The 12,195-nt window shown below is 37.4% G+C and overlaps 1 protein-coding gene across 5 annotated transcripts in view; it reads left to right on the top strand.

Annotated features, from left to right (window-relative positions):
* chl1a (cell adhesion molecule L1-like a) overlaps positions 1-7,826 on the top strand; it is a 93,476-nt gene extending 85,650 nt beyond the window's left edge. For 4 of the 5 annotated variants that reach the window (XM_077214064.1, XM_077214065.1, XM_077214067.1 and 1 more), the window contains 2 exons: positions 635-707; positions 5,277-7,826. In XM_077214064.1, the coding sequence (XP_077070179.1) occupies positions 635-707; positions 5,277-5,478 (275 nt within the window). In that variant the 3' untranslated portion in view covers positions 5,479-7,826. The remainder of the gene's footprint in view (positions 1-634; positions 708-5,276) is intronic. The other variant, XR_013196952.1, reaches the window with a different exon arrangement.
* The last annotated feature ends 4,369 nt before the right edge of the window (positions 7,827-12,195 follow it).

The raw sequence follows: 12,195 nt of genomic DNA, 5'->3' as shown, positions 1-12,195 counted from the left end.
TCGCACCAACCCATAGACTTATTACTCGCTGCGTCAGACGGATATCTTGAGATCAGTGAGCTATACTGGCCTGTCCTCACCGGCTCCTGCTGTGGTCTTCAGCTTTTTTGTTCCACATACTGTATATTTAACCAATGTGAAAGGTTTTTAATGGATTCAAGATTTACATCCTGAATTAATTATTATAAAATTAAGAACCCTTACGGAGTGCATGCAATTAAGCCTAAGGCATTGCAAGATATAGCTTTAAACACCTTGATCTTTCACTGTGGCTGTTATATACTTCACAATATGTTATGTTATATATAGCTTACCAAGCTGAAAAGAATAAATGCTTTTACCAGTAAGGCTATATATTAATTTCAAGTTCAGTTTACACAGCAGTCAGTGTCCTTGATGTGCTTCCATGCAGCAAAATAGGAAATATTCTCCCAATTTCGTGAGGTATTGAATATTTACTCTGCATTTGCAAAGAAAACAAGTGGATGTCAATATGATCTCTTATGAATAACAACAATGTCCTTTTTGAAATGATATCAAGGCAGGAAGTTTCAAAAGCAACTGAGAAATATCAGTAAGCAAAGCACTCTCTTTATTATAGAATAAATAATCTTTCCGAATGTTTTCTTGGCAGTGAAGGAAAAGGAGGAGTCTCCTGCTGATCTGGAATCTCACGGCATGGGAGAAGAAACCCCCTGCGAGTACAGGTCAGAGAGTCACACTAGTTCTGTTATAGATCTCGACACAAGTTCTTCATCTCACTGAGCTCCTGCTGTAACATTTCTTAATGCCTTATCTCCTGCAAACAAACCCTACATGCATGGCATTTACCTGGAGCCACACGGAAAGCATTGCTCTCACTATAGCCTACACACAGGTAGTGAACGGCAGCTTTGTTTTGTGCAAAAGTCAGATCTTTAGTGTAGTTGTGTGTGATAATAGTTGTCGTATTGTGTGTAGCTGATAGTACAACTTTAAAAGGTCACCTCAGTTATATAATATACCTATTAATGTCTGGGAATTTTCACACTCTAAAATTTCTGATTTTTTTTTTACATGCCTGATAAGGCCATGGAAATGAATACAATTAAAAAATAAAAACATGGCAAAGTGAATATATATATATATATATATATATATATATAATTGGTTTTCACTGACTAGATGAAGAATATTACATTAGTGAAATATTGCTCTTTATGAATTTTACCCAAGGTAGGCCTAGCTCAAAGGAGGAAGCTGGTAGTCAACGAGGTGCGAAAGCAGGAGGAGAGGATGAGGTGTATAAAGGCCATTTCCCAGGCCAAGCAGGGAGAGTGGATGAGATGGGAGAGTGTGGAACAATGCAAGATGGGCTGGCAAGACCTTTGGTCAATGGAAGAGAGTAGGATCAGTTTCCTTATTAGGTCAACATATGATGTTCTCCCATCACCTCAGAACCTAAACCTCTGGGTAGGAGAGGATCCTTCTTGTCCTTTGTGTTCATCACCTGCCACATTAAGGCACATTTTGACAGAATGTAAGGTGGCTCTTAGCCAGGGTCGGTTTACTTGGTGCCATGACCAAGTATTGCGATGTTTGGCTTTAGCATTAGAAGGCAAGCGTAGTATGACCAATAAGTTGCCGCCTGTTCTAGCAAAACATTACACGCAGAAGACAATATTCCTCCGCCCAGGCGAGCAACCACCAAGAAAAGGTGCTAACACCAATTCTCGCCCAGGACAACTGGAAGCTGCTAGGGACTGGAAGACACTCTAAAACCCGGTTCCTCAGAGACGTCGGATTCAGTGGCCAAGAGTTGCGTCGCACAGTAAAGATCTTATCTGAAGCAGCAGAAAGGAGCAGCAACTGGCTGTGGTTGAGACGGAAAGATTCTAGCTGGCTGTGTACAGGCCGCCATGCTACGGTTTCGTAGATTTCTTGAAAACTTGAAGAGTCTGTAGGTTTATTTGTATAGGTTGTATAGTATTTACAGTCATTACGTTCCTGTGTATATTGCATGAATGACGGGTGGTTGGGCAGATATTGTGTTTTGCGGTAGGTGGTATGCCATACGGAACCGTTGCCACTGAAACTGCATATTAACGCACCAGTGGGGCTCGACAGCCTTAGTCAAAGGGGTTGGCGGGTATAGTTGGGTTGCGGAGAGATTGTGGTTAGGTCTCACCAGCAAGAGGGAAGTAGAGGTCAGTAAGCTGGGCTGAGTTGAGTGGGGGACGGAGGGGGGTGACTCTGGGACGCCAGAGTCACTGTCGAGCCCTCTTGAGGTGTCGTGGGCTAGTCGACGAAACACTGAGGACGGAAGGCGCCCACTTGAAGACCCTAGAGATGTTCCCTACTCCGCTCAATCCAGAGGGTTGTTATGGGGGACCGCACTGTGGTTGCAGCCGTTGTGTGTGCTGACGCGCTATACACTGCAGCTATTAACACCAGACAGAAGGAGATTCACGTCACCAGATGGAAAGAAGTGTAAATGGATGGAGAAGCATAGGTTACTGTAAAGCTATGTCTTAGTTGGTGATTATCTTGGCGAAAGCCGAGTACAAAATTAGCATGTAGTTTTAACACCTACTCTCGTGTAATGGAAATCATTACTGGAGACATTTGCATACTAAGTATAATCATTTATATAATAATATACTGTTTGTATATTTATATATATATATATATATATATATATATATATAAATATACACACACTACTGTTTAGAGTCAGCAATATATATTTTTAAATGATTTACTTTTATCTAGCCAGGACAAAATTATCAGAATTTCATATAAATGCATTTTCAAAAAAATGCTAAAAAATGTTTCACGATTTCCACAAAATTCCACATTGATAATAACAATAAATGTTTCTTGAGCAGCAAATCATCATATTAGAATGATTTATGAAGGATCATGTGACACTGAAGACTTGAATAATGATACTGAAAATTCAGTTGTGCATCACAGGAATAAATTACATTTAAATTTGATTAAAATACAAAATAATATTTTACTAATATTAAATAACGTAATAATGTAATTTGATCAAATAAATGTAGCCTTGGTGAGCATAAAAGACTTACTTAAAATCTTACTGATCCCAAACTTTTGACCATCAATAATCAGAAAATGACTGAAAATATGTTGGTAAGAAATTGTGGAAACCCTATAAAATGTATTCAGTTATTATTGGAACATTAACCAATCATAGGCATGACACTGTCACAACCAGGTGCAAACAAGTACATTATAAACCTGTGTGGAAAAAGACCGAGCAAAAGGGGGTTGTGTGCAGTTAGCTTTTATTAATTGCATATGGAGTATCTCAAATCCGTAAATGTGTTTCCATCTCATTAAACTTAGACACAGAAATACCCATTTTATTCCTCCCTCAGGAAAGAAATGCAGCTTCAGCAGAGGCTCAGAGTCTGATCTGAACGCTACCCTTGTTTGGGGAGTTACAGCACCGGACACACTTGAACATCTGCTAACTGAAGTAACCAGATAGGGAAGTGCGTCCCACACCAGCTGTGGAGTATGACGGGAGCCTCGGAGGCTTTCGAAACTGCATTACTCAGGCTTACACAAGGAGGCCACTGATTTATTACACTTTTGAGAATAGAAGAGCTGGTTCATGTTACGCCATAGATGATATTCATTTGATGAAATGAAATATGAAATAGTGCATTGAATTCTGGGATACTAATATATTATAGAGAGAAGAGGTGGACAGATAAAGGAGGGAAGAAATTTTAACTAATCTGTCAGTAATTATTGAAAGAGAAATGCTGAATGAAAATATACAGTATATATAGTAGTAGTAGGTTAAATTTATATCTCTTAAGAAGGCCACACATTTAGATCTGGGTAGATTAGATGGTAAGCAAACAATCAGTTCTCGTAATCAGCATGTTGGACGCAGAAGAAATGGGCAGGAATAAAGATCTGTGCCACTCTGACAATGGCCGAAATGTTATGGCAAGGCGCCTGGGTCAGAGTATCTCTGAAATGGCAAGGCTTGTGTGTTGCTCCCGGTCAGAAGTGGTGAGAATTTATCAACAGTGGTCCGAGGAGGAACAAACTACAAATCGCTGACAGTGTATTGGGCGCTCAAGGCTCATCGATGCACGAGGACTACGAAGGCAATCCGGTCTGGTCCGAGTCAACAGAACTCAACAGAATTTACACAGAATTTTATTGATTATGGGTTATGGGATGTATGTGTCACAACACACAGTGCATCACATTTTGCTGTGTATGATGACCCCTGTCCTCCGTCGAAAGCACCTACAGGCACGCGAATGTTCAAAAGTTTGGGGTCAGTAAGATTTTTCTTTAAATTAATACTTTTTCTTTCAACAAAGACACATTTCGAAAGTTACAAACGACTTATATTGCCAATAAATGCTGTTTTTTTCTCATGAATTATGAATCAGTTCCTCAAACAATCCTGAAAAAAAGACTGGAGTAATGATGCTGAAAAATAAGCTTTGATGACACGAATAAATTACAAAAAGAAAACGGTTATTTCACATTTTGATAATATTTCACAATGTTACTGTTTTTATATGTATTTTATTCAGAAAATGTTATTTTATTTTTTTCAAAAATGTAATTCTGTGTGTGTGTGTGTGTGTGTGTGTGTCTGTGTGTCTCTGTGTGTGTCTGTGTGTGCCTGCGTGCCAACAGATTATGAAACAATTACTTTAGTTTTTATCTGCACCAATTAATCAGCGAAGGATGACGCAAAACAGTCCCCATTGTTCAATGTCATATTGTGGTCAGCAGGACTGTTATTTCTTAAAAGAAATAAGAGGACAAATGTAAGTTTATCCTAATAAATTTTCCTTCTGGATTTATTTTATCGCTTTCCGTGATGTTGTGGCACCTCATAGTAATTGGGAGCTTACGAGGTGACCCCCCGTCTCCTTACAGACACCTGCTTGCTGGCAGTGCGCCTGTTCTCAAATTGGCAGCTAATTTCGGTTTGTCCCATCATTCCTAAGGGACTAAAGTAACCTGACAGGCTGTTTGTCTACAGCCACACAAAAGCGTCTCTTAAGTTAGTCCTCTCATTGGCTGGTGTGTCCGGTGCTTTGTGATTTTCTCTCTATTTAGTTTGGAGAATTTCCATCAGACCTTGGAAGTCTTTGCAATTAGTAATTAGCAGAAAGCGGTGATTGCATCCTTCCCCTACACCCCTCCTTACCCACACTGTCGGCTAGCCTTGACTAGGATCATCTTAGTCACTGAGCTGAATGTGACTCGTTTTTCTTGGTGTTTGACAGTGACAATGATGGGAAGCCGCTGAAAAGCAGCCAGCAATTGCTCAGAGACATCAACGAGGATGATAGCAGTGAGGACAGCTCTGTGATATCAGACAATGATGACTGCGAGTTCAACGAAGACGGGTCGTTCATCGGCGAGTACTCGGGATACAAACGCAGGGCGTCCATGGAGGTGAACGGACACGCCCCTGGGACTACCTAATGTTGGTTCGGTCTTATGAACTTTTAAACAATTTGACAGGGAGAAAGAAAAGATTGTTTGTATGATGTGCCTTGGATGTTTTTTTTTTAAAGTTTGCTCTTGCACGAATGGCCACTTCTTTACAGTATTAATATGAAGGGTGATGGCAGGTTATAATTGTGTACAACATGAAAATGATGCCATATTTACTCATCGCTATGTTGTTTCAAACTCAAGTTATGACTTTCTGAGACGTTTAGCAGAATGTTCAAGTAGCTCTTTCCATACAACAAAAATAAATGGCAATCAGGGACTGTAAAACGCAGAACATATATTCCATATCATATGAAAGACTTTGAATATAGCTATGAGTCCAAGTCATTACTCTCAAATCTCAATCACATCTGCACACATTCAAATATGGCACATCAAGTTATATCACACTAGGTTTGACATCAATGCTGAAAGACAGAAAGGCAAAAAGAAAGAAAGTAATTTCCACAACGGTGAGTAAATGAAGACAGAATGTACATTGTTGGGCGAGCTTGTTGTTTAACAGATCACTTTTGGTTTTATAAAACATGGACCTACTTTATATTAAGTGTCTTTATGTACTAACATTTAAATTAATAATTCGATACAATGCACTTATTGCATACATGCATGATTTTACATTGTATTTACATTTAAAAAATACCTGCATGTAATTATATCTGTAATAAAAATTTGATTCTGTCATCATTTACTTGCCTTCATGTTGTTCCAAACCTGTATGAGCTTATTTCTTCTGTTGAACACTAAAGATATTTTAGTGAATGTTGGTAACCAGACAGTTAACAGTAGCCATTGACTTTCATAGTATTTGTTTTTCCTACTATAGAAGTCAATGGCTGCGGTCAACTGTTTGATTACCAACTTCTTTGGTGTTCAACAGAAGAAAGAAATTCATACAGGTTTGGAACAACATGAGGGTAAGTAAATGATGACAGAATTTAAATTTTTGGGTCAACTGTCCCTTTAATTTCTGTAACTACATCTATAATGACACTGTTGACCCTTCCCTTACACCTTAACTCACGCTTAAACCTAACCATACCACCAAACCTGTCCCAAACCTTACCTGTATCCCACCTCAATAGCAGCACAAGTGTTTTGCAATACAACATGAACACAATAAGTATTATTATTTTTATGCAAGTACGTACATGGTAGTTACATAAAAGATCCCTAATATAAAGTGTGACCTGAAACATTATTTGCAGGTTTACCCAACAACAAAAAAAGCAGGTTTGTGCACCTTAGAATTAATGGGGATTACACATTTGCGGTCGGATTAGGTAACGTTTTTCACTTTTCCTGCTGAAGAAAAATAATACATGACCTGTCACAAAACTGATATCTTGACAGCACAATTTTCGGTTATATGTTCGCTTGTGTGGGCAATCACGTAACCTCTCTGCACACCTCTCAGCAAAATACTGACACAATGCAACAAAACAATTATGTTATGACTCTTCAGTATATCTACAAAAACGTATTTCTGTTTAACAATGTATTTGATTGAAACTGACATTGGCGCTGCCATGGGGGGAAAATTCTTAGAGAAAGGTCAACATTGAGTGGTTAGATAGCATATTTTTATATAGTATTTATATGCTAAAATATGATTTTGCACATTTAGGCTACTGCCATAAGGGGGTTTATGTTATCAGTAACGTGCTAAGATGGCCTTTTTTGCTTCTTGAAAGTCTTAAGATTCAAGTATGATCGTCAATATACTTTTGGTGTATTCAGAAAATCTTTTCCTTTTTTTTAAATTCTGTCTCGCCTCCAAAATGAGATGATACAAGAAGAAGGGTTTGTATATCATCAAAATCCATGTTTCTAAAAATATATTATGTCCGGGCCGCAATCCAACATAATGTCAGTCCAACTTCAAATCCTGCTAACATATTTATTATTACCGAGAGAAAAAGGCCTTCTGCTGAAATATGAGAGAAGTTGTTTTGCAATTTTTTTTAATTAATTGAGAGATTCCACTGTAGAAATGCTCTTCTGTTCTTGCACTGTACATACCTGTAGATAATGTTTTTGTTTTCTTTTCTCTTTTTTTTTTCATTTTGAAAATGTTGCCTGTACTAAGGACTCAGGAGTTTTTTTAATAGACTTTTCTGTGCAAAATGTTCATCTTTATGATATCTTCAGGCCTGAGGGTTATGTTTCCCCCCTCATTTGCTATATTTTGTATTCATGCACAATACTATGAAATGTTGAATATTAAGACACATTTTGTTACACTGAACCTAAATGAATTCAGGTTTCACCACAAGAAACACATACTGTAGAACAATAAAAATAACTATTAAACATTCTGTTTTTACATCTATTCTATATAATGCTCTTATATTGAGATTATATTTCTATTATTATTATTATTATTCATATTTAACATTCTGATTCCAGAAAAAAAAAACTTGAAAAAAAATGCATCAGAAATTCAGGAAAACTGTTTCCATGGAACTGTAGGGGACTTAAGATAAAGGCTTTTCAAGGAATGTCCCCCTTTGTAATAAGCCATTACATGCTATTGTGGAAATTGCCATGTGACCTTTGACCTTGTACAATGTGCGTCTCCACAATACAGCGTTGCACCAATTAAAAGACAGACAGCGGTTTTGAGGGCACAACCTCTACAATTATAACCAGTGCCCAAACGCATCCTGATGAATCTGAATCATGTACAAGAGGGTCACCAGATCAGGATCACTACATATAAAACACACTGGTCAAGAGTCAATAAAGTTGACAGTAATTGACATTCAAGTTCTTTTGCCTCCTAGACTTCAGCCATGAAAATGTTACAAATAACAGAAATAAGCACAAATGTCAGGGCATGTCAGAACACATCCAGGGCCCAGAAAACACCTCAGACCCCAGAGGGTTAAGATTCCAAAGTGCAAAACCAGATAGACTTTTGTAATATTGTAGATCAGAAGTCTCCAAAGATGGTGTAAAAAAATGCAAATATAAATTTAAAAACGAATAATTTAAACCAAAGCTACAATATTGAAGCTGAAGTTCAAAGCTAGGGTTGGTGATGGCGCAGTGGATAAGACACATGCCTTTGGTGTTAGAGACCCGGGTTCGAATCCACTGTGAAACACCAATGTGTCCCTGAGCAAGACACTTAACCCCTAGTTGCTCCAGAGGCGTGCGACCTCTGAAATATAGCAATTGTAAGTCGCTTTGGATAAAAGCGTCAGCTAAATGAATAAATGTAAAGTTCGGCTAAATGTTTCATTGTCCCTCCCACATTGAAATATATACAAGTGCCACTATTTTAGAGGTTCCTTTGGACAAAGGCGTATGCTAAATTACTATATGTTTTGTTGGTCTCCTACACTAGATTTACTTGCATCAAATGTGTTACAAACCTACGTAGGTTCGTGTAGGAAGAAAGACTGGAATTACTGACGACTCGTTTCAGGCACTTCAAACAATAACTGCAATTATGCACTTTGATCATTGAAACTTTGCAGACTTTTTACATTCACAAACAGCTACAGTTTTATTACACACTAATGTCCAAAAAGCATAATATGGGCACTTTAAGTAAAATGAAGATAATATATACAGTAACAATGTACATCAGTAATTATTATTTTAATGTCATCATAAAATACACAGGCTTAAAATTCAGCACTCGATTTATACAATATGTTATTCCAGGTCCTTTCTCCATCTCGCTATACACCAAGGGTCCTTGGCCTGATAAACTTGGAGACCTAGGTATAGGTTATGCAATATAATATAGAGCTATACAATATTATATAACATAAATGGTGCTATGTAAAATGCAAAAACAAAAATGTCACATTCAATTACATTTTGAGTCCAGGATGAAAAATTATTCTGTGTTTCAGTGCACAAATACTGGATTTACTGTCTCAAGCTGTCATTGTATCATCTGCCTACTACATGGTCTTAGACTATTACTTTATGGCAATTTGATGATGTTTATGACAACTGAAATAAGACGAGATATTTGCTATGACCCTTACTTATAAAAAAAAAAAAAAAAACTACAGAAGTGCTTTTACCTTCACCTTAAATCCCAATTTCAAAGAAATTTCCTGGGCAATTTTGCAATGTTCTTGTTACCTTTAGAGGTGACTCATTTCTCTAACAAATTGGGTATGGTGGATATTGGAGGAGGAAGCTGTCAACAGTAAATCCACCCTTTGCTTTCTACGGTCAGGCTGGAGTGTGTCACAGCTTCAGATTAAAGGGTTAGTTCACCCAAAAATGAAAATTCTGTCAGTATTTACTCACCCTCATGTTGTTCCAACCCCGTAAGACCTTCGTTCATCTTCGGAACATGAATTATTGAGATATAACATGAGATATTTTTGATTAAATCTGAGAGCTGGATCACTCCTCCATACTAGTCCATAGGCTTCTTCGGGGACTGAACTTGCAGGCCCCGAAAAGTTATTACAGACATCGTTAAAATAGTCCAAGTGACTACAGTGGCTCAATCTTAAGTTTATCAAACGACGAGAATACTTTTTGTGCGCAAAAAAACAAAAATAACGACTTTATTTCAACTATTCATGTCCTTCTCTGTGGGCCTCGAGTCAGTTCACTAGTGTAAAAGCGTAGAGCTTCTGTTGTTGTACGTCACACACATCACATACATGACCAGCGTCGGCCAATAGTGAGCCTACGTGTGACGTAGCTCTACGCTATTACACTAAGTTAACTGACTAGAGGCCAACAGAGAAGGAGATGTATGAGACAATATATATATATATATTTATATATCACACACACTTACCAGCCACTTTATCCTTTATCCTTGCTAGTAGCATTTATGCTATTACACTAAGTTAACTGACTAGAGGCCAACAGAGAAGGAGATGTATGAAACAATATATATATATATATATATATATATATATATATATATATGTATATATGTATATATCACACACACTTACCAGCCACTTTATCCTTTATCCTTGCTAGTAGCATTTGGACCCGTTTGCCTTCAGAACTGCTTTTATTACACGTGGAACAGATTCAACAAGGTGCTGGAAAAATTCCTCAGAGATTTGTCCATATTGACATGATTGCATCAAACAGTTACTGCAGATTTGACGGCTGTACATCCATGATGTGAATCTCCTGTTCCACCATTTTAGTGAACTCATCAGGTTCAAGAAACCAGTTTGAGATGATTTGAGGTTTGTGACATGGCACATTATCACAAGATGGTACACTGTGGTCATAAAGTGATGAACATGGTCAGCAACAATTCTCAGGTAGGTTGTGGCGTTTAACCGACACTCAACTAGTATTAAGGAGCCCAAAGTGTGCCAAGAAAATGGCCAGCACTGCATTCTCAGGAACTGACTCTGGGGTTAGAAGAGATTGGTTTATTTCTCTCGCTGGAACGGACTGGGGAAGATTACTCACTGGAAGCATTGTGACCACTGGAATTGGCAATTCTTGGCACGGGAATTTTTCTTCTCACTGGAACGGACTCATGGGCTGGTGTGGGCCCTTGAACGAGCTCATGGACTGGCGTGAACGGAGGTGACTGTGACTGAGTGTTGATGGTGTCTTCATCTACCTCACCAGTTGGGAGAGAAGAACCACTCAGCCAAGGCACATAATCAATATATTGGACAGATAATGCATGAGTCCACATTACACATTGGAACCATGGAAATACTGGGTACGCTGGAGATATTTGGACCACATTACCTGGCGGAAGAGATGGTCAGAGTCCAACCCAGAAAAAAAAAAAACTTCTAAGTGCCATCGCTCCAGGGCAGGGGTGGTAAAAGTACTCAAAAATTATACTCGAGTAAAAGTATATTTACCTAAATAAAAAATGACTCCAGTAAAAGTGGAAAGTCCTCCATTCAAACATCACTTGAGTAAAAGTACAAAAGTATCCGATTTAAAACGTACTTAAGTACCGAAAGTAAAAAGTAATATTCAAACTGTAATTATTAATAATTAAACAGATCAATTGTTTTGGGAGTGATATGCAATGTTTTAATTGAACAAATGATTAGATACTGCAATTAAGAATTTGTTAGATTTGCAATCAGTCAAGAGACAATGAAGGACCTTGCATCAATTCTAAACAATTTCATTAAGTTTAGTGACAGCATATTATGGTGCAATGACTGGTAGGCCATTCTTTGATACAAATTTTACAATTTCAATTCAATTATTGTGGTTTGATTCCGATCTTGATTCAATATAGATTAATTTTGATAAATATTTGGTACAGTAGATACATGTTAATTTTTAAATTAAGAAAAGCTCACCTAATTCTGTAAACATAGGCTACAGAGAGCCCTGTCAGCTGGTATTATTAAATGTTAAAAATACATGTGATTTTTATTATAATAACAACTTTATAATATTTTAATGATATAAGTAAAAAATATAATAAATATATAGTGCACATATTTAGCAAAATACTAATTTATACTAATATTAAATATATTATAAAATACAAATTTTTCTAGCAAACTAACGCGCTATGGTCATTAAATGTTTTTTTTTTTTTTCTGAGGTAGCCTCAATGTAACGTTATGTGACATATTGTTCTCCAGCTGTTTTACTGACCTCTTTCTGCGGTTGAAAAACACTGATTTATTGATATTATGTATAAGGTATATAGATTTAGGTAAGTTGTTGTATCTTTCAACATAGGCT

This window comes from Siphateles boraxobius, unplaced genomic scaffold (assembly GCF_051911475.1).
Source record: "Siphateles boraxobius isolate OS27281-9 unplaced genomic scaffold, OSU_SipBor_1 68, whole genome shotgun sequence".
Classification (NCBI taxonomy): domain Eukaryota; kingdom Metazoa; phylum Chordata; class Actinopteri; order Cypriniformes; family Leuciscidae; genus Siphateles; species Siphateles boraxobius.
This window is presented reverse-complemented; position numbering and strand designations above follow the sequence as displayed.